This window comes from Lissotriton vulgaris, chromosome 2_1 (genome assembly GCF_964263255.1).
Source record: "Lissotriton vulgaris chromosome 2_1, aLisVul1.2, whole genome shotgun sequence".
NCBI lineage: Eukaryota > Metazoa > Chordata > Amphibia > Caudata > Salamandridae > Lissotriton > Lissotriton vulgaris.
In genome coordinates this window covers 2110258584-2110282646 of record NC_141687.1, presented here as the reverse complement: position 1 = coordinate 2110282646, position 24063 = coordinate 2110258584, and the positions used below count along the sequence as shown (strand labels likewise).

Below are 24063 nucleotides of genomic sequence, written 5' to 3'. Positions count from 1 at the left end.
TAAATCAAAACTTCCCAAAATATGGCATTTCCCTTCACTTTTCCTAAAGAAGTTACTTACTTTTGGTAACGATGTATCTGGTAGAAATATATGTTAGTTGTAGATTTCTTACCTTAGAATTTCCCCCAGGCCTCAGTCTGGGTCTGGAGATTTTTCTTCAGCAATATCCTTGTGTATTGGTAGGTGGCATCGGCCGACTCCGCGTCCGTCATTTGAGCTGTGGTCGACAAGATGACATTGCGGTGCCTACATAGATGCTGGCCGTGTGTGTGTACGACAGTTCTGACACGACTTTCCATGCCAAAAGTGCAGAACCATGAAAGACACTGACCACTAGCGCCCTTTAGGGGAGTCCCTATCCCGAGAAATCAGTTCTCAGAGCAGGGAAGATGGGTGGGGCGGTAAGGAATCTACAACTAACATATGTCTCCACCAAATACATTGTTACCAAAGGTAAAGAACTTGTTCATCTGATAGAGCCAGTTAGTTGTAGATTCCTTACCTTAGAATAGATATCCCAGCAATTCCATCCCCGGAGGAGGGTCTGCGAACGAAGTTCACACAAAAAAAGCCCTCGGGGACCGAACGAGCACAGTATCCATCCCTCTGGACTGGACTGTCCAGGCAATGGTAAACATGTGCAGAGATGCCCCCTCTGCTGCCAGGCAGATACCAAGGAGTGGGACTCCGAGTGCCAATGCAGTAGTTGCTACCGTAGCCCTAGTGGAGTGGGCATGCAACCCCACATGAGATCCTTCTTCGCTAAAGCATAGTAGAACTTAATGCAAAGGACAACCCATCTAGGGTTGGTACATTTTTGAAAAGCCCAGCCTTTCTTGGTACCCACATGGCCAACAAAGAGTTGATCATCCACCCGGAAGTCTTTGGTGTGGTCAAGATAGAAGGACAGCGCACTTATGGGGTCCAGAAGGTAGAGTCTCTCCTCCTAATTGGAAGGGTGCAGAGGTGGGCAAGGTGATGGATTGTCCCACAAGAAATGGTGTAACCAATTTCGGAAGAAACTAAGGCCTTGTTCAACGCACCACTTTATCCGGATGTACAGACAAGAACTGAGACCTGGAAGACAGAGCCTGCAGCTCACTAACTCTGCAAGCAGAAGTGATGGCAATAAGGAAGGTAGTCTTGAGAGTAGGCAGCCTGAGAGGACAGTTGTGAAGAGGTTTGAAGGGAGCCCATAAGAAATGTTAAGACCAAATTTAAATCCCTCTTGCGGCATTATGAAAGGAGATGGTAGAAACAGATTACAAAAGCCGTTAAAGAACCTATGAACAATAGGCGATTTGAATAAAGATGGCTGATCAGGTAGCCGAAGAAAAGCAGGGATAGCTGTAAAATAGCCGTTAAGAGTGCCCAGAGCAGAGCAAGAATGTACAGTAGAATCTCTGAAAGAGGGGCAAGAACGGGATCCACAGCCTTTGATGTGCACCATTCCACAAACTTGTTCCATCTACAGGTGTATACCGATTTCGTGGCGGGACACCAGGCTGCCAAGATAACATCGCAGACTTCGTGCAGAAGGTCGAAAGCTGACAACTGCCGCTGCTCAATCTCCGCACAACAAGATGGAGACTGGACGGGTTCGGGTGAAATACTGTCCCCCGGTACTGCGACAGAATATCCTCCCAAAAGGGCAGTCTGATCGGAGGATCGATGGCCATGTTCAGAAGCTCTGGGAAGCAGACTCTTCATGCCCAGTCCGGAGCCACAAGAATGACTTGGGCCCAGTTGCGTTTGATCTTCTTGAGCACTCTGGGCAGAAGTGGTACAGGCAGAAAGGCATTCAGGAGGCCGCAGTTCCACTTGTGACGAAAAGCATCACCAAGTAAGTGCTGCCTTGGAAATTCATGCAAAAACAACAATTGATGGACAGAATGCAGAACAATGTCATACTTCACCCCAGTACAGAGATCTGGGCCTAAATCCAACTTTTTTTGCACTCCACACCACCCCGGTTCAGACATGGCCATATGCAAATCAGCCTTGACCCTGTGCCTCATGGGAACAGTCCAGCCGAACAGCCAAGCGATGTCTTTCCTAGACCGGAATCAAGCATCCTAGGACCGGTTTCTGGCTATCAGCGGTCTTCAGCCAGGATACCTTGTCTCCAGTGGTGTGGAGAGCATGGGACTCACGTCTGAGCATACCCATCCCACTCGGATGACAAATGCAAAAATAATAATTGATGGAAAGAATGGAGAACAATGTCATACATTCACCCCAGTACAGAGATCTGGGCCTAAATCCATAGTTTTTTTGCACTCCACACCACCCCAGTTAAGACATGGCCATATGCAAATCAGCCTTGACCCTGTGCCTCATAGGAACAGTCCAGCCCGAACTGCCAAGCCATGTCTTTCCTAGACCGGAATCAAGCATCCTAGGACCGGTTTTTGGCTATCAGCCGTCTTCAGCCAGGATAGCTTGACTCCAGTGGTGTGGAGAGCATGGGACTCACGTCTGAGCATACCCATCCCACTCGGGGTGACAAATGCAAGAACAATTGATGGACAGAATGCAGAACAATGTCATACATTCACCCCAGTACAGAGATCTGGGCCTAAATCCATCTTTTTTTGCACTCCACACCACCCCAGTTCAGACATGGCCATATGCAAATCAGCCTTGACCCTGTGCCTCATGGGAACAGTCCAGCCCGAAATGCCAAGCCATGCCTTCCCGGGACCGGAAACAAGCTTCCGACATGAGTACCGTGCTCACTTTGCCACTGGATTCAAGCAAGCCGGGCTGAAGACGGCTGAAATGCCGGAAACCGGTCCTAGGATGCTTGATTCTGGTCCAGGGAAGGCATGGCTTGGCAGTTCGGGCTGGACTGTTCCCATGAGGCACAGGGTCAGACTGATTTGCATATGGCTATGTCTGAACTGGGGTGGCAGAGTGGGCTAAAGAATGGTGATGGATTAAAAGCAGATCTGTTGACTGGGTGTGAGTGTTTGATTGGTTCAGATGCTCAGTCCATCACCACCCCCTTTTCTACCGCCTTGGAAACTCAAGCACACAATACTGCTGACATTGCAAGTTCTCTTCAGAGGCGAACAGATCTAACCAAGGCGCTATCCACCGCTGAAAGAGACCTTGCACCATCTCTGGATGGAGACGCCATTCATGATTGACCAAGCACCAATGGCTGAGTTTGTCCACCCTGGCATTCAAAGAACCTGCCAGGTGTTGAACCCTCAGGATGATACCCGAATGTTCCAGCCATGTACATAGGCAAAGAGTCTCCTACCCCACCCTGTTTGTTGCTATACCACATGGCAATGGTGTGGTCTGTGAACACCTGCACCACTTTCCCTTTGAGAGAGGGAAGGAATGCCTTCAGTACCAGTCTGATCACCTGGAGCTCCAGACTATTGAATGGAGGCGGACTCCGCCAGAGACCAGGCGCCTCTGATCTCTGCTCCTCCCAGATAGCTGTCCCATCCCCAGAGTCACACATCCGTCACCACCGGTAGATCTGGTTGGAGAAGGGCGAGGGATCAGCCTCTGACCCAATCCTGGTTTGTTAACCACTACTGCAGCTGTGTCACAGTCCCGTCCGAGATCTGGACGTAGTTGGAAAGATTTCCCTGTTGCTGTGCCCACTGGAACTTCAGGTCCTACTGCAGAACCTGCATATGCCATCTGGCATGATCAACCAGTAGGATGCAGAAGACTGAGGCCCAGCATCCTCAAAGTCATTCTCACCAAAATCTGGGATGAAGGCTGAAACATTGGTATTATAGCAAGAATATCCCAGACTTTCTGTTCAGGAGGATAGGCCCGAAATTGCACTGTGTCCAGAACAGCTCCAATAAAAGGGAACATCTGAGAGGGAGTCAGTGTGACTTCGGCACGTTTATAGTGAACTCCAGCAAATGCAGGTGGTCTGCCATAGTCTGGAGTTGGGAGACAACAATCTGTGGCTAGCCTGACTTCAATAGCCAATCGTCGAGATAAGGAAAGACTGGAACCCCTGATCTGAACAGATATGATGCGACCGCCATATTCCGAGGGGCACTGGTAAGGCCCCTCGGGAGCAGGGTGTACTGAACCGTAGATCGCGCCTGTGGTCCAGCAGGACGGGATTATGGAAATGAGCATCCTACCTGCCACCATCCAGTCTCCAGGGTTGAGGGCAGACAGGACTTGAGTTAAGGTGAGCATTTTGAACTTCTCCATCCGGAGGAAGAGGTTGCGGGCTTAGAGGTCAAGAATAGGACGCAGGCCTTTGCCCTTTTTGAGAACGAGAAAGTAGCGGGAATAGCACCACGACCTAATTCTGGCGCAGGGACCATTCCTATGGCTCCCTTGGCCAAGAGAGCTGAAACTTCCTTGCGCAGAAGTGCCAAGTGATCCTCTGACATACGATCGTAAGACGGACGCATGGAGGGAGTTTTGAAGGGGAGGGAGTAGCCCCTTCGGCCTATCTGCAGAAAACAGGGTCACCTGGAGCAGGGCGGTAGGGGTGGGTGATCGTCCTTACTACAGGAGCCCCTGTGCTGGGCATGTACCATGTGCCCAGAAGGACGTCATTAAGGCCTTCATTAAAGGGTAGGAGAGGCTACCGAAGGGAGCTCAAGGCCCAGGACCTTGGCCGCCCTTCTCACCACCACTTCATAGTCTCTCGTCTTCTGTTCTCTTTCTGAACTATCTTGTACATACAAGTGTATCTATTTATAACTGAATCCAGTTGAGTTATTGTTGTATATTCTTGCTTCTCACCACCACAGCATATGAAGCTCCCTCCTCCATAGCCACTGTAGGGGGAGAAAACAAGCCAGTGTCTGGGGAGGCGTCCAGACCACTGGCCGCACCCAGATCCATACGCTAGTCCGGATTTTCCAGCTGGCCACTTAATGAGGCCAGTGGCCCCTCACAGTCCTCGTCATAACCCTCTAGTTGATAGGGAACACTAGGGATGAACAGGAGAACAAAAGTATCCTCCGGCGTAGGTACTGGCGTCAGCCCGGCATCCACTTTGGGCATGAGGATGGGGACGGTGCCGGCCAGGGGCACAGCCGGCGTCAGGAGCTGGGTACGGTCAGGTGAGATTGATAGGCGTCAATCCAGATTCAGGCCTGGATCCACGGGCCCCCTCCGGTGTCAGGGCCAGATCCGCCGAAGGCCTAGAGCACGTGACTGACTCTGCCGGGCCTGACCGATGGGGAGAAGTCAAAGATGCCTTTGCTTCTTCGCCTTCTTCTTATGTTTCGACTTATCCGAAGACACTCCTGATGACTTGGAGTGAGCGGAGCCGAGCGCCAGGCCTCCAGTAGCTATCAGGACCGCTCCTGCAAACACTTCAGATTCATGGCCCGGCACTTGGAGCACAACTTCAGGTCGTGGTCTTGCTTCAAACACCACAGACAGACAAGGTGCAGATCTGTCATGGACATCAACCGAGAGCAGGAACCGCAGGGTATGAAGCTGGTCCGATGGCGGGACATCCCTTGCGCACGTGGAGTTCAAGACTCAGAAAATGCGTCGCCAAAAGGCACAAAAAGCTAGCTAAAAATGGCTATGGGGTAGCTCTCTCCGGATCTGCACTTTGGCTGGCGCGGAAAAAGAAAGACCTGACGTCACTCTGTTAACAGCCATTTTAAAGACTAGCTGGTCGATTTGGAGTTTTAAGAATGGGTTTTACTCCATCAGGGTGACGGCATAAATTTCTTTGTCACCCTGACAGTCAACGCCTGCCAAATTATGAGATGTCAGTCAACCCAGCTGACGTTTCTAACAATTGCAGAAACCACTGTTATAGCAGTTCCTGTCAATGCATTGTAAGTTTGACGGCTGGCTCAGTCAACATGATAGAGCAGCACAGCATACTCACATTTTGTTTAATTTTCCAAAACAAACCCCTAAAGTAGGCTTTTGTTTCGGAATATAAAATATAAAATGATGCCTCCCCTCACCTTGGGAGATTTTTCCCAAGAAGAGGTTGGCATTTTACAGTTGTCCCTTCCCTTTACTGTGACCACCTTTGGTAGGTGTTAGGACAAAAACACTATCTCAACAAACACAATGCATTTAAGAGACATTTCAACGCATAAGTATTCCTTAACTCAAAAGGTGTTTTCAGAATTTGGAAATCGAAAACGGTTTTGAATAATAGAAACCTGGTCTCAAAGATCCTGGCACGGCAATTTAAAGAACAGTATTAATAACCGAGACCATCACTGCAGAACAGTTTGAAGTGACCATTTAATGAATTTCTAAAATCCAGCTATACATGAACCTTTAGCTGAGGGCTTATATTTTCTCTTTCAAACCTCGAAATGTAAACCATCTGATTCTACCCCTTTGGACAGGGCATGTCCTTTGTGTGTTCTACAGAATGTGACAAAAAGTTGTTGAGTTTTCATTTAGAACTTTGTTCTATCTGTGTGATACAGGAGGACACACTTGACATAGTGGGTCTACATGCCTGTTTGAGAATAGACAGATTCAGGAGGCATTTTAAGGCAACTGAATTCTAGGACCTCAGGAGCCAAATCGCTAGTGGCACCTTGATTCTGCACGAGAAGATCTGGTCTGTTGAGAAGTTTTTCGTGAGGAACCGATGAGAAGTCTAACAGAGTCATGAACCAGGACTGTCTGGCCCACATGGGAGCCACTAAGGTGAGGTGAGCATGAAAGATGTCTGCCAAAGTTTCCGAATCACATATGAAAGGGATATTTGCCTACGCTTTTCCACCTCACCCTCTCCTGACCAGTTAATCCACAGGAGACAAAGTTTTGCCATTTAGGCCAGTTGCAAAGAGGTCAACGTAAGAACCCCTCTCCCCACTCCCAATGACAGAAGTACAGGAGTAGTACTTGAGAATGTAGTTACCACTCATGGACTTGTTGTCACATACTGCTTAGCAGGCCTGGGAATCGTTGTCAACTCCCAGAAGGTACTGCCCTAGGAAATATCCATGGAACAGGGCTCTGTTATAATATAACTGATACTCTGGAACAGAGCCACCCGTCTGCGTTTAGTGAATTCTGGTAAGCTCAAATTCAGCATAACTCTATATCTCTATGTAAATATTGTTATTCAAATCTATTTATATTTCATGAGTGAGGGTTTAAATGATCCCCTTGTCAGACTTTTATTATTTGGTTAATATTTACCCAAGCTCTCAAGGGGTTATTGGGTTGCTCTTGTTTACTACAAGACCATGGCCTGCAAGCAGCGGTGGACTGGAGACCTGTTGATGGGTCTGTGGGGTCGTAGCAGGGGCCATGCGAGGAGTCTACATGGTGAAAATTGGGCAACTACAGTGTGAGGCGCTGTACTCGCAGTTGAAGGCTACTGCTGCTCTCCTGGATCCTGCTGCTCCTGTGTTTCCGACTCAAACGGGGAGCTAGCTTCGGGACTGAATTGCAGAGGTTGTGTGCCAGACGTTCCGGCCTTTTACTCCTCCTCGACATCCCATAATCAGAAAATGTTGGGGTATCCTCTTATTTGGTGCTCCATTCTACATCAAGTATGTCTCCCAGCAGCCATTACTCCTACGTCTTCTTGGGAATGGAAGGCGTAGAAAGCCAGAAACGCTGCATTGTAGTGTTTTGCAGAGAGACAGAGGTTGCAGACCTAGTGATGGTCGGTCCAAGTTCACCGGTAGTGGCACTGGGGCAGTCGAGGGATGACTCGGCTTGGCAGTTCAGGCAGCACTTTCCTCATGAGGAGCAGGGCCGAGACTGATTTGCATATGGCTGGGTCCAAATTGCAGTTGCATAGTGAGCAAAAGAACGATGGATTCAACCCAGATCTCTTGACTAGGTGCGAATTTTTGATTTATTCAGCATTCCGCCCATCATTTCTTGCTGCAGCATTCAAGGCCCAAACAGTGGCCAGCACTCCGAGTTGTGTCGAGAGAATCCCAGTCATCAAAGTCTGACACACACAAAGACCAGGAGAAACCAAAACGCTGGAAATATTTATATACTTCATAATATATTTTGATTATATACTTTATAATGTCGGAGAGGATATACTGAAATAGTTGACGACGAACCCAGAGGAACATCAACTAGGAGCTTGAACTGTAACACATCTGAACCCTATGATGGCAAAAAAAGGATCCAACAATGGAGCCAGAGCTCTTGCTCATTACTGGTTATATATAGCAGGAGTTACAATAGCTAGTGACTTGAAAGACTTCTTTGAAGAAAAACAAGGTGTACACGTCTGAGCCCAAAACTAGATTGCTGGTGTATGCAGAGCATTGTGTATCTACAAGTACACATGCCGTGACCCTGACAATTAATACTAGTTACAAATACTTGCCATAGAACTACCTTCGATTTCTGCACCTAATACATATAATCCGATATCCAAAAATATGGTGTGTGGTTTGTAGAAAGCCTTGATCTCATATTTCTTGACTAACCGAACTTAAAAAATAAAAGGTGTATTCTAGATTTAGTATGCCAACGTAATAGGAATTTGGCATATACCAAAAAATCATATTGACTCATTTGGCTGCAGGCTGAGTTCCGTTATTAAGTTATGAACTGCAAAGCACCCTGCAATATTCTCAATATGTACACTTGGGCATATTTTATTCCTTATAATATATAACTGACTGCAAATGGTAGATGTGTTTACATGGAAATATTACAAATAAAACACCCTACCTCCCTAGCTGCACACCTTTAAAATGTCATATGAATTCCCTTCCACGATTTAAAAATGTAAAGTGCCTCATTTGTCAACAACATGCACAAGTAGAAATCGAGCGCAGAGGATGCTGAGCGGTTTAGCATCAGAGGTCCCTTCACATAAAATACTCTCAATGCTAGCATATTTTTGTCTGGGAATTCTATATGATCTTTTGTATAGCAGTCAGGAGAAGAAACGAACGCTAGGAATGGAGGGGCAGGAACGTGCAGATGCCTTTCATCCGACCTCCATTGTTAGAGAGCAGGCAGGGGCTGAGGGAGCCGAGCATCAGCTGAATTTTAGGCCTGCAGCAGGAGAATATTAGATGTGACCAGTGCGGACTCTCTTCTCCATCAGGAGTGACAACACTCCATGTGTTACACCGTGGTCGCAGGAAAAGAGGAGTTTCACCTGGATTGGGGAGAGCCGCAGGGTTGTATCACTCAAGTAATTCACCGTCATCTTCAAGTTGTTCGACTGAAACAATTGCTGTTCAGTTCATAATATGCCACTGACTGAGCACACAGCAGACACAAGCAAAGTAATGCGTGAGAAGAAAACTTTTATCTCGGACTCTCTCGTGAGCTTCAGCTGAACGAAGGACACGGGCAGCAACTCAAGATAGCAGGGTCTAGACAAGGGAGCTATTCAAATAACTGCAACAACAATATAATAACTTATTGATAAGGCAGTAAGTGCCCCAGACTTTGATGTGGCGTAAGGGAATGTCTCACTCTTCATGGCACCGCTGCAGGTGCCTGGAGCTGGCGCAGGTTCCGATCACACTCAAGTTAAAACACCGTCTCCCTGCGCACGTCATCTCAAAGCAAAACACATCAGGACATTCAAAGGTTCCAGTTAAAAGAATGGTGTGGAGAGAGAGATGGCCAATGAAGGAGTATGGTGGAAGAATACCAGGTCACAATGGCCAAATAGAGTCTGACGTGAGCACTCCTGCATCTTACTCCTAATTTTTAGAGTTATTTTCCCAGGACCATCCAAGATATACTTTATTATGTCGGTGTCCCCATGGGGGCACCAGGTGGACCTTGGCAATAGGTCATACTCATGCACTGTGAACTGGTATGTTTACCCAGGGATAACTGAGCACACCTACTGCAATGAAACAAAGGGAAAGCCTCAAGCCAGTTAAGAGGGGAAGGAATGAAACATGGTCCATAGAATTGGAATGGAAGAAGCGGGATTACACTCACATCTTGTTCAATGGCAGATATTTTTCTTATTTAATCAATAAATGTTTATCCAGCTCTCCTCGCACCAGCCTAGGCGGTTACGTCCAGTGTTTATTAAAATGGACTTTTGCTTTAATAGGAGTATACATAATGAGGGACATTGACAGCACTTCAGTTAGTCCTTGTGAAAATGTAACTGAGGCTAGTAAATATTTCACTAATTAATTGTGGTCTGCCAGTCATGCGCTAGTCAACTGTACAGTATTCTGCTGGGAACCTAAACGCTTTCTTTCATCGTGGAAATATCTGCATCCTTCGGTGAAGACGCTTCTAGGGCTCATCCAGGGTCGAGGCGAAGACCTTTGAATACCATGAGTGGCCAACACTGCAGGAAGCTCACATCACAACATAGAGCAGGGTGAAAGGAGGAACCCTGCCAGAAAGGGAGAAGGATTCATGCTTCGCTACCTGCCGACAACGGGCTCTGTAGCATAAGATATAGTCATGTGCTCTGCTGTGCATAATGCTTAATGCTCCAGGGCCCGCAGAAATGAAGCTCCCTTCGAGGTCATGATGAGAAGTTTGGGGCTGGTGCTGAGGAGAAGTAGAATGCTTTCATAATTAGTGGAAAGTGAGGAGTGACCGGCTGGAGCAGAACAAACATGGCAGGTTCAAGAGGTGCCAACAAGAAGGGACTACGTGATGCCAGGGGCGCTAGGCCGGCCAGGGATCCTGAAGATGCCTTTATACAGGAAGACTCTTGGTTAACCTGAAAGAGGTCAAACTTCTCAAAACGATAACCTGTCTTTGATCACCCAAACTCCATCCCTCAGTTTTACAGCTGTAGGCCGAGAGGAGGGGACTGTGGTAACTCGCGCCAGGCGAGCAAAGCCCCTTTCTGTGATAGAACAGAAGATGCTCTGGTGGGACTGAGAGATACTGAAGAATGACTGGACTGCATGGGATGCTTTAGCGAAAAATCAAGAGAGTGCTCGTCCTAGCAGCTACAGAGCGTAGGAGCGGTATTGATTACTTAAATAGATCAATGACTCCCATTTAAGGGGACTGGTTTCATCACAGAAATGAATCACTTCTAAAGGGAATAAATACAATACTGTGCCAGGGATTCTCACATGGTTTTATTGACAGTTATTATTGTTTGTTTGATCCAGACTGCACTGACCGTGCTTTTCAAGTGTCTGGTGGTATTTAGATATACGCCCAAATCGGGTTCCAAGAGCTGATAATAAAGAAGTGAACAGAGAAATGAATTAGAGGTTTACACATGACAGGCATTTTAACTAGAAAACAAAGATTTTGAGCCAGGTGAAGCAGAGTCTTTAACCCCCCTATTGTCAAGAGTTATGCCATGCCTGCTAATAAAGGAATCCAAGGCTTTACACTCCTATGGGGTGTGTTCAGTGTTTTATTAATGAAAATGACACCGATTTAGGACATTACGATGTGACTGCCTATCATGAAACTATAGTTTGAAGCTAAGCTTGCAGAGGAAGTGGGGGCACAGTAAAAAATAACAAAGAAATATTATATATGCTATTCTACTGGTCACAAGTTCCCAAACACAGACATAATTAACTTGGGCCTAGACAAGGGCTCAGATCGACATAGCCTCACCCACAGAGAGAGAAAGATGCGTCTCTTGTTTTCTCACCCAGTGCCGTTAAGTCGGAATTAGGAGCGCCCCTCAGATCACATACATCACAGCATGAGCTTAAGGTGTGAACAGACATGTATGTACAGTGAGAGGAGTGTAGCACTGGCACATGGGATGATTGTGAGAACAGAGTAGTAGATTTTTCACAGTGATAGGGTTTGAGCCTCAACTGATGGAGCCTGTGATGGGTTCGGGCGTGTCCATACTGATGGGCCTTCACTTCAAGAAGCAGGCCATTCCTATTGCAGGTATGGGGATAGAGGTTCAAACACTCTAGAAGGCCTTTCTACAACAAAGTTGTTGCACATTCAAAACAGAAAGAAAAAGAGACACCTTTGCACCTACTGGACAGGACTACTCTATATCCTAAGTGGGGTTAGTACAGGGGTTATTTCCTCCCGTCAACACCCTTTCAGAAACCGGGAGAGCAGGACATGGCGAGCGCCTATGTGGAACTACAAGAAGGTTCACACGCAAAGAAGGTGGCATACATCTCCTTACTTCAGGCCCTCCACACACAAGTCAAGGAAAACACGACCCAGAACACAGAGCAGTCATTTTAAGGTCACATTCAAAGCAGGAATAGCACTATCTTTTTTCAGGCAAGTTTCTGGTCTCATGGGGGTGAAGTGAGGAGTAATGGAGCACCACAGAAGAGAATGAGCAACTTTAGTACTCTTTACCTAATGATTTAGTACCCCTTTCTGTGTACTTAAAACATTCAGTCGGTATTAGAGGAGAGAAGGGTAAAATGTGCAAGGGCAACAACTTGGGCAGCACAATGCACCGATTATTTTCAGGGACCACAAAAACTTAGCAGAAATCTAAGACTATTTTCCTTTCATGTCTGTGTAGACTGCACCATGCTTTCAATGCAATTTCTTCATAGACATTCAAATCAACTAGCAGGCGATACAGTGCTTTCGTCTGAAAAGCTATTGAACCAACAGAGTTTTGCAGCTGAGGAAACGAGTGACATTTCAATTCCTCCGAGTTTGATGAAAATAAAAACAGGGCATTACTTTAAAACCTCATATCCAAAACACGCAGATGGAACATGCCTTCTGTATGCGCGGTTATCTTACTTCAAACCCGGATCCTATTCACACATACCTCCTTTTGTAATTTTTCAATGGTTTTGTCCAGATGCCATCGTTCATTTTCCATTTCATTTTTCATTCTTTTTAATTGTTCCTTCTGGGTTGCTTCCTCCTTTAGTCTTTCCATTAACTTCTGTTGTTCATGTGACACCCTGCTGAGGTTCCTCTGTAAAAAAAAAAAAATGTAAGCATGCACTTACGTACAATAGTGCAACACAAGGCATGTTTTGAATTCAAGCTCAAAGAAATATGAGTTTCAAGCAAATGACAACTACCATGTGCATTGGATCAAAATACAGAAAAACTACATTAAGTCTTTGACCTGCACAAATAGAGTTCTGAAAAGCATAGTCCAATACTAGTACCCCTGAAAACACTCGGTTTAGAACAAGATAATAACAAGAAAATAGCAACAACAGTTTTCCTTAGGACAACTGCTCTACTAAAGACTTTTCAGTCCTGAAAAATGAAACAATGTTTGAATCCTGAAAATCTTCAATGAAATGTTTTCAAGCTGACACGCTACCTACAAAAGCAATTTCTAGGTTTATCTGCAAGGATGTAAAATAACCATGCAATTCTAGAGACATGGGAATGGCAGCAAGCTGTGTGTTGAAGAACACCGATTAGTAGGAAAGAAATGCCTACACCGGTTGAAATAAATGGTTTACTCTTCATATAGCCATTTTTTCCTTTGAATGAGCACAACAAATCAAGATTCCCTCAAGAACAGAGAGGGTTCTTCTTCTTCTTCATGAAGCAAGACACCAACATGCTCACCAGGTATCCCAGGACACTCAACTTTCCATATGTACCAACACTCCGCCTTCTTCTCCTCTAACATATCACCAAAACCCACTGCGCATTCTTTGTTTCATGAAATTAACATAAACAACAAAATTAAATAGTACATAAGACCCAAGATATGGAGTAAATATTAGTCTCAAAATTGCATATGGAGCATTACAGTCTTTGAAATTGCAAGATCTATTTCACATTTTCTCGTTACTTTCTCACTCACCCGACTAAGTTGTTCCCTTTCATTTCACCCTAATATCACCCTAGATAATAGTATGCTTGGCAACATGATTAGGGATCCACACCCTGCATTCAGACACAAGGACAGCACTTTTTTTTTATTTTTTTTTTACAGAGTTTTATATAGCACAAACTTGAACCGAACCGGGTATCAGAGTGCTTCACATACCACCAGTTGCATTCCATGCAGACACATTCATTATTTATTTTTTGTAAGGCACGGTGAGATAAGTGATTTGCCCAGAATCACAGGATGTTCAGCGTCTTTGTCGAAACTCAAACCCAGTTCCCCAGATTCGAGGTTGACCGCCCTAGCCGTTAGGCCAACTTCTCACCCCATCAAACAGTTCCTAACTGTAACAGCTTTCAAAAAGACACAGGCACTTCTCCTTGGAAGCTACCCTAAAGGAACATAAACCTAAACACCAACCTGAGGTTACTTTCACAGTCATTCTGAAATTGTACTTTAGCTGGTTTCACACCCTGATAACTTTCTGGTCCTTCCTCATCTCACTCTTTCAAACTTCACTTTTTTGCTCCTCTTCATCCACACTTGACACAACTGGGTATTCGATTTCCAGTAGTGTAACCTATCAAACATCTATTTATCCAAAACAGCATACAGGATTTCAAGATGCAACCTTCTCTTTCATATCCATCTTCAGATTTGTTCCTACTACATCTGCGATCTGCCATTCTTCATAAGACAAAATTACTGTGAAGGATCGATGACACCGACACCGGATGGATGGCATATTTTCAATTGTCCTAAACCTTCAGATGTTATAAATACAGATAATCTATTAAAGGAAGGTGCGATCAGTCCTGGTAATACACCAATTCCTAGTCCAATGTTCTAAAAAAGTCTGCATTACCCATAACAGAGACCAGGTTATTCACAGGAGACAAATGAAACCCGTTCAAATTGTGAAGGCCATGTACAATGTATTCTCAGCTGGCCATTTATGGAAAACCACTCTGTAGTTGGTTCGATTAGAGCTTTCTCAAAAAGCCTATCTAAATCTTCTGTCCCAATTTCTCTCAAATGTACAGGATCACTCCAGATCTCATACTCCACCAGCCTATCATTACTCTACACTTTAGCTGCTGAATAAAGCTATGAACACACAGGAAGCATCTTCAAATTTAGTGTTTCACCTGTTCAACCATTTTCACCTTCCCCCAAGACATTATTCTGTTTCTCTTAAATAAAATATGCGTTGCTATTTGGACGAATCACCATGCAAAGATCTCTTTGGTAAATGCACACTAATATACAATTTACTTACTGGGTTACCCACACCATACACTTAGTCTCACAAGTTTAGATTGCATTCTAGCTCAAAACCTTACTAATGACCGAATAGGCTCATGACCAGAACTACCTGAATTACTACCCAACTTCTCTTGCTTCACACTATTTCAACCACACACCTTACTAAATATTTCCTTAATATCACTGTGAATGTCAACTCCAAATGTATTAATAGAGGAACCTCTTCGCTATCAATGCTCAATAACCCCATTGGAGGCTGTAGGTGTTCTACAACATGACTTATAACCATGTATATAATGTCTAATTTCCTCTTATCTACATAGTGTCACCCACAAACTCACCTACTACATAACACTATGACCTTATTCACGCACTAACTTTCTCAGTACTCCTGAAACCCACCTCATAATGTTCTTTCTGTTACTATACTTAGCATTTCACTCATTATCCTAGGCAATCTATATTTTTCATTAAGTGAAGTGGACTTGCACAATGAAAAACAAATATGGTCACTTGAACCAATGCTAGAATTATTGCTCTTCCATACACCTCATGGTATGTTCAATCCTCTTAGCTATATCCAATACATTATTCCGATTCCAATCATCCTTTAATTAGATTTCTTTTCTAACATTCCCACTCTTGCAAAACAGCATAACGTAATCCCTTATGTGCTTATTACATTCATCAAGGAACACATTTTGTGGCTACACTACCAAGAACACTCACAAAGTAATTCTCCTTCTCTGGTTTAGAACATTGTCTACCATATTTCACAAAGGAAACACCGGTTACAACGAATGCATTGCTTCGCGGTGTAATCGCAACACTACTTTTACATCGCGGCCGGCTTTACAACGCATGCTTTCGGGACGCATGCTACAACAGCGCAATGACATGTAATCACTAGCGATGATAACGCGGGAAAAAAGAATCTGCACAGGTGAGGGGAAGCTGTGATCACCAAGAAGTGTGGCGGTGGGATGGATGGATGGATGGATGGATGGATGGATGGATTTGAAATACACGGTTACCACATATTCCCATACCCATAAACCACATATTCCCATACCCTAGTCACAATTGGTTTAAATGCTCCAAACATCCTCCCTTCATACATTGGGGTAAAATCTAAGACTGCCGCTTCTTCCGGTATACACTATCACACTCCCCCGTTCACCGCCACACTCAGTGCCCGATGCACCAAGAAACCACAGCAGCAGTACTCTGCACTAGGGCGTTCACGCCGGACACAATGTTCACCAGTCCCAAACTGGAGCCCTCTGGGGTCAAGGAACAAAGGTCATGGGTCTGGGGCAATTTAAACACTGCAGACTGTGCAGCACGCACGCTCGTGCCAATGAACGCAGTTCATTTGCCCATGAAACACCCTGCAGTGGTGATACCTTTGTAATAAATAAATAATAATGAATATAGAGCCACGTGGATATCCCGGAGATCGGATACCAGTAAGTGAGAGTTTGGTTTCAAATCCATGCACCACACACCCAGTAGGAAGTGTGCACACAGACAAGACATGTATCTATACAGTCAGACAGGTGCCGTGACACACGCACACAGGTGCATCAACATATGCACCGTGGTGCGCACACACAGGAACAGCACAGCCAGCAATTCTAGCAAACAGGACACAACCTATTCCGAGCAGATAAAGAGAGGGCTTATGCGAGCAAAACGTATACACTAGACTGTCACAATGTGTCTTCACACAGAGCCACCAGGCACTCGAGGAAAGGTGGAGCAGACAGGAACCCCCTCGCATTCGCACATGTGACGTGCAAGCACTCCAGGGTACATAGGGGTCGCCTATAGAAACCCGACGACCCGCCGGCACAGTCATAACTGTGGTAATATACACAACAATGTGCCTGAGGAAGGGCGTGTGCGGGTTTGGAATAGAGCAACCACAAACAGGTGTTCGGCAGGTGAATGTATCCACGCAATAAGACCTTTGTTCCTAAAACTGCATTTTTGTCCCTGTAACCCATGCTTTTCATGGTAATAATATTCCATACAAACTCTTATTTTTCATATTGAAGTTTTTAATTAAAAAAAACAACTCTATGTCAATTAACATTCCACTTCAAAGCGCTTCTTAATCGAAGGTTGTGAATAAATGGAGACCTGTATTGAGAAGTGTGAACAGTTTGCACCCCATTTGCCCCCGAGGTAACTAGCCTGCAAACGACTGGACCTTGATAACTATATTAGAGCAGCCCTCAGAGGTGTGTCCTCGTGGCAACTACAGACTCCGTTTGTTTAAATGAGGGGTTTCTGAATGTGTCCGAAATGTGTGATCTTGGGCAAAGGACGCTATCACCCCGTTCTCCAGTTCCATCATCTGCCGAAGGTGCAACTATCCAGATGTAACAGTGGCCGATATACAACAGCAATCGTCCATAACCCACTAATTCCACAGGTGAGAAGTCTATTGACAGTGTTAAAGAAGTGCTGTCATGTGGGGAGTTCTGGGGGAGGTTTCCTGTGGAAGTCCCTCTCGCTATCCAGACTTTCACGGGGCGGGAATGTGGTTATTTTCTTACAGCAGTATTTTTTTTAGGCAGGGGGAGATCGTCACGAGTGATTTGCCCACAATCACTGAATGTTGAGCGTCCCTGCCGACCTGCCTGCCATTAGGTCAGGTCCTCGCGCCTGCACTCTGACCCCTCACCTCTGCCAGATGCAAAGCACGCGTTATTATGAGGTACGATTTAAGCGCCTGCGATGTTTCATGCTTGCCAATAGCAATCAATACATTGCAGTTGTAAATACGTGCGATGTAAAAGATGGCGAAGTGTTGGACATTGCGATGTATTCGCCGTGGGGTTAAAGCCCGCGATGTCACGGTGTGCGATGTATGATCATACATCCATTTCACACTCATTCAAGACCTCATCCTCAGTTTCTTAATTCTGGAAAGATTTTCAGAAGCATACAAATATTCAGTACCTAGTCAATGTAACTGACATCACATCACACCAACTTTCTCTACTAGCATTGCAACACCTCCACCAGATTCCATCAGTATCTATCATTTCACCATCCACGTATTTAACAGAAATTACCTTGGACCCCATACAAGCCTGCTCTTCAATTGGTGAACTCATAGGGAAAAATATATCGGGGGGGGGGTCTAATTCTTCCAACCACAGAGAGTGGCTGTAAGAACAGGTGAAAACACAACAAAAGCCTCATTTACAATTAATGGTCTTTTAAAGACCTGTTAAGTACTTGGGTGCGGCTGCTATTAGATGCTCGCCAGCCCGCGAAGACGTGTCAGCCCGGGCTGACACACACGACTGCGGTGTGTGTGTGGGGGGGGGGGGGGGGGGGGGGGGGGGGGAACATGGGCTGAACTCCCGTGAGCGCAATGGGTGTTGCGCGCATGTCTTGGCAAAAGGTAACACTGCTTGCACTGGACACAGCGGCTATTTTCCTTGTATTCGGGAGGTGCCTGGCTCCCAGTGCTTAGTAGCGTGGTTTTGGAAAGATCAGTCTCTCACTTTGTGAGTGTTTTATTCTGGTTATGTTTGAACCCTTCCCCTTTTATTTTAATTCGATTTCCATTTCCAGTGGTTGCCTACCAGCAGGGGAGCATGCTGTAAACAACATAGAACGGCTGGACCCCTGTTGGAAATTTTAGTTACCCTAACAACTTTTTTTAGGAATTTGGGACTCTAGCGCCGTATTGACGCTCCCCCTGACACGCCTTCATTGATGCAGCACCTCATAATCAAGGACACAGCACGTCTGCGCAGCAGGTGCACCAAAGGCAAACCGGTCTGCCGTCTGCGGCCGGCACACAACCAGCACTAACCTCCCTGCTCATTCTACCCCATGTCCCTATGTCCCTTGGACCCTTAGACCAATTCTAGAAAGGATCTGCTCTCATTCTAAAGATATGGTAAGTCTCCTTCTTGCCCCATCCTTCAGACTCTAGTGCCACTAAGATATGTCCATCTTGTAATCTTTCCCTTAGCAATACAAAAATAAAATCCCTGCAAAAACGTCAGCCGCACAGACCAGTTCCACCTTGGTCAGTTAAATGCAGGGCCGGACTGGCCATTGTGGGTCCCGAGCATTTCCCCGGTGGGTCGCTAGGGTGGGGGCCGATTTTATTACCAGGGGCCGGCAATATCAGCCCCCTGTAACCAAAGTGGCCGAAAGTGGCCATTACAAACAGCTCTGCTGCACCCCTCTTCTCCGAGCAGTTTGCCAGGGCTGGTTTTGGTTCCCAGTCCGGCCCTGGTTAAATGTACGCTTATCAACTCGAGATCACTAGTAAAAAACGATCTGGACCCAAAAGAGTTATTAAGGATCAGCAAATTGATCTAGCTTTCATAACAGACACCTGGACTAATCCATCATTGGGCACAGATCTCGTTCCGGCTATCCCTCCTGATTTTTCTATCAGGCATGACTGTCCAATCCGTAAAGGAGGCAGTATTGCCATTATCCATAAAAATATCTGTGCTGACCCTTGCACGCCCCTACCCCCAGAACAAGGAGTGCAAAGCCCTTGCTTTTACATTAAATCTGAATGTGAACAATACTTTTAATATAATTCTTCTTTATCGTCTGCCAGCTACTAGAGCTCATTTCATTTAGTACATCGGTTCTTACCTTGAAACTAGATCGGATGCCAGTAACTTTGGGCTTTTGGGTGATTTCAATTATCATTTGGAGAGCCCCTCAGATGATGATTCAAATCTTCTTAAAGACTTCTTTTAAGCTATGGCCTCACGGAGATTGTCACCCTCTCCTCTCATGCAGTGGGGCATACGTTGCAAGGAATTTTTACCAATTATTCACCCCTCTCCTTTCGCAAGACTATCATTATCCTGGTCCGGTCATTTTGCCTTACTATTTGACATCACTCTTGGATATGCCAGTAAACATTGGTCTCTTCTCCTTTTACTACAATGAAAAGACCTTGACCCAAACTAGATTTCGCTAGTTTTAGTAACATTCTGCTAACTTCTATTCCATCTTTTTCTAAAGATCCAAACATTATGGCCATCAACTTGGCTAACTGATCCCACCAATCACTTAGTTCCTGCCATGCCCCTCTTCAACTGTAGGAAAACACCATCTGAATCTTGGTACAGTCCGAAACTCAAAACACACAAAAGAAATGACGTAAATTGGAATATACATGGAGACTTCATTACAATGAAGAAGACAACGTTGTCTATAAAAAAGCCCTTCTAAACTACAAAACAATGTTTTTTAGGAGAAATCTTCCTACTACTCAAACTTGAAACAGCAAGAAATTGGTCAAAAGAATTATTTAAAATGGCAAACGTTTGGTCTAATCCTAGTCATAATGCACTTGTGAGCCAATTATTTTGTGATTTACTGGCCTCCACTTTTCAATCAAAAGTATTAAATGTCTTCTCAGCTTTTTCTGCCAGCACCTTGCACCATACAAATAACCCCCATCAAGATATCCTAACTGAAAGCCAACGGTCTCTTTCCAACTTCTCCCTCCTCCGCTCGCATCAAGTTTTTAATCTATTATCCAGTTCCAAATCAGGTTCTCCAGATGATCTTTGCCCTCCTAAAATCCTTCACCAAGTTGCAGAGATTATTACTACACAGCTGACACCTATCTTGAATGAAATTATCCAGACCGGGATTTTTCCTAATGTTTGGAAAAACGCCTCTAATCTTCCTTTAATAAAAAAAAAAGTACGGTCTCATCTTTAGACCCCAACAACTATCATCCCATAACCCGGCTTCTTCTTCCAGCAAAAATCATTGATAAAGCTTTGAAATTACAACTATCCACTTTTATGAATGAGAACAACTTGCTAGATTACTCTCATTTCGGTTTCTGTAATCAAGTGGGATGTTCCAGAAAGAGGTCTGGTACTAGTCATGGGTTGGGAATCAAGCAGGATAGTTTACATCACTCGTGAGAGTGTCCTTGGTCATGGATACAGGAATAGGAAACAGAAGAAATGACTTTGGAAATATCGAGAAGCTCTCTGGAGGTGGACAAAGTTCGCTGATTGACCCCAGTCATGAGGATTGCATCAGGAGTCCGTGTTCAGCTATTTAGAGAGTTGACATTCGAGCAAAAGAAGAACTTGTGAGGAAAGAATGGGACCTATGGCTGGAGGAAGCTGATGGAGTCGCGAACCAGTTGAGGGGTGATGGCATTGCACTGGAGCTTTTTTGGATGACAGTTACCCCTGTTGGTGCCCTATAATGTGTCACTGCGTAGGCGTCTGATGCTGTAGTCAAGATAGATCATATGGGAAAGGGCTTAGTTGGTGTACTGCGTAAGACATTCTTCAGTAGTCAATGTTTTTGTGGTAAAAGGGTCAAAGATATTGCGGTTTGATGGAGTGGGTGAAGAGAGAGCGACAAAGTGCATGAACTGCAGGCTGGTGTACCTTGAGTGAGACGTAGGTAGGGCTTTAGGTGGAATGGGGTGAGCAGGTACAGCTTTATGGAGCTTGCCAGGATAGCAGGAGATTTGGAGCTACATCTGTCACTATGGATGAAAGACCTCTCTGAAAAGGGGGTGGGGCGAGGTTTTGACCTATTACTAGCAGCACCGTATCCTGTCAATTCACTGCAGCAGGTCTAGTTTTGCAAATTCCTGGACACTTATCTCATTTATTGTGTAAATGAGCAGTTTATTAGAGTAAGCCCTGCTCATGGTTATCAACTGTCAGGGTTTTTTTTGGATGCATGCAAAATGCATAAAATGTATGTCTGTGCATTCAACACTTGGCATACTAACATAACATTAGCACCTAAAAGCAGCTGCATAGCAGCTTGTGCTGTCCTACAAATATTTCCCTAAATGAGAGCAGTGTGAAAAACAAAGAACGGTTACCAAGATTTTCTTCGGAGGTGTGGACAGTATTTAGGATGTTGCCAACTTTTCCTGAATTTCTCTAGCAGCAGCAAATGCATTAAACACATATAAACCAGAAGTTATTTTTGGGAGATGTGTGGGTATACATAGCCTGACATAACACGGTTTTGGCTTGCTAGGATTCCAGAATTTAAAATTAAGAAAAGTTATTTCGGATGTTAGAATTCAAAGGAAAAACTAATAAAGCTACATAGAGTGTTTATACTACAAAATGTTCAAGTATGCAATATGCGCCAAAAACTCAAAACTGTATTTTTTACCTGTGCATCTTCCAGTTGACTTTGTAATAATCGGGAAGTTTGTGCCACTTCCTTCTCTTGGTCACCAGCATGTTCCAAAGCATTTTCGAGCTGCAATTTTTCTCTCTGCCATAAAATGTGAATACATTTACAAATACACTGGTATATTTTTCACAGTAGAAGCAAACACATGCAATAATTTGATGCTCTAATTACAGAATTTAAAATAGGAGTTTATCTTTTCTAGAAATTATTTAGTAAAAACGTTTTAAACACTATTTGAAAAGACAATAAAACCCGCATGAGAAATAATAATTGGTACAATAATATATAATTTATAGATAATAGTTGCTGTTTCTCACACGCAAGTTAATGTCTTAAAATACCACCAACAGTAGAAACATCTCTGGAGTTCCACGCTAGGCACTCGTGCCAGCTGGTGTTTCAATACTCCCTACTGGTGACAACTATCACTAATCTGAATTTCAGCTCCAAGAGTATGAAGGATGAAAATACAAAGAAATATGCCCGCATTCAGTCGTAGCAGGCATTACTAAATGTTCTATAAAATAAGCTGAAGGCACAAACTCCAGGAGTTCAAAAACAAAATATGACCCACAGTACATCTGTGCAATATATATTGGTTTAATACAAAATGCTATAAGAAAACCCTATCGTTTTGACAAAGATTTTAAAATGCGTTCACTTGGAGTTCAAACGAAGGAGCCTCTCCTCTTCCTCAGACGGTGAGGCAGACCATGGAACATCAGCAGGGCTACAGTTTGACCAACGTGGAATAGAGTCACAACTATAGGCAGAATAGACGCCCACGTCTGCAGAACCAGTTTGTGAGGGAAGAAGGCAATATTTGGTGAGTTAACACAAGGTGTCTAAAGCTCCCTGACGCGCAGTCCCGAGGTGATGGCAATAAGGAACACACTCTTGATACCAAGTAGCTGCAAGGGACAGCTGAGAACCAGTCTGAATGGAGGGCACATAAAGCAAGAAAGGACCAGGTTAAGTTCCCATTGGGTCATCACAAAAGGAGAAGGAGGAAAACTGCATCACAACAGGGGACCTAAACAAGGAGGGCCGAGCTAGCAACTGTAAGTAGGCCAAAAAGGCAGTACGATAACCTTTAACGGTGCTCAAAGCAAAATCTTGATGGGCAAGAGATAAAACAAACAAGAGAACTTCAGATAATGTGGCCTGGGAAGAGTGTGTGTGTGTGTGTGGGGGGGGGGGGGGGGGGGGGGGGGCAATTTGCTGTGTGCCACACCAAACCACAAATTTCTGCCAACGACAGGCATATACAGTTTTCATCAAGGGACGCTTGGCTGCCAAGATGACATTCAGTACCTCGGAGGTAGGTCGAAGATGTTCAACTGTTGCTGCACAAACTCCAAGCATGAAGGTAGAGATTGCGAAGGCTTTAGTGCAGAGCCCTGCCTGTTGCTGCAAAAAAAGCTTGGTTGGTGGACAGATACTCAATCTTAGGAGTTCTGGATACCAAACTCTTCATGCCAAATCCAGAGTCACGAGGATGACTTGGGCCCGGTCATTTCTAATCTTCTTGAGAGATCAGGGCAGTTGTAGTATCGGAGGAAAAGCATACATGAGTTCTGAGTACCATGTGAGATGGCACGTGATTTGAGCCCATCTTGCCTCTGTTTGACTTGCGACCCCGCTGAAGCTGAGGTAATTCGGTGACGGTACTCCAGATGTAAGGTCTTTTAGGGCAGCAAACAGAGTATCTATCTACCCTCAAACCACTCGAATCGAACTACCCACTGGCTGCTGTGTATTGCATACCATATGCGGTTATCTGTACAAGTGTGCTACAAAGTTATGACAAGGCAATGAGTGATCTAGAAAACACCTAAATACATAAGTGCCCATCTGTTTGGCAGCAAAAAACAAAAACTATATGCACATTTCTGCTTTGGGAATGCTAT

At 44.8% G+C, this 24063-nt stretch overlaps 1 protein-coding gene across 2 annotated transcripts in view; it reads right to left on the bottom strand.

Annotated features, from left to right (window-relative positions):
* The window catches only part of CGNL1 (cingulin like 1), a 579392-nt gene that overhangs the window by 175148 nt on the left and 380181 nt on the right, over positions 1 to 24063 (bottom strand). For both annotated transcript variants that reach the window (XM_086958373.1, XM_086958374.1), the window contains exons 10-11: positions 22130 to 22234; positions 12656 to 12808 (exon numbers count right to left, since the gene is read on the bottom strand). In XM_086958373.1, the coding sequence (XP_086814499.1) occupies positions 12656 to 12808; positions 22130 to 22234 (258 nt within the window). The remainder of the gene's footprint in view (positions 1 to 12655; positions 12809 to 22129; positions 22235 to 24063) is intronic.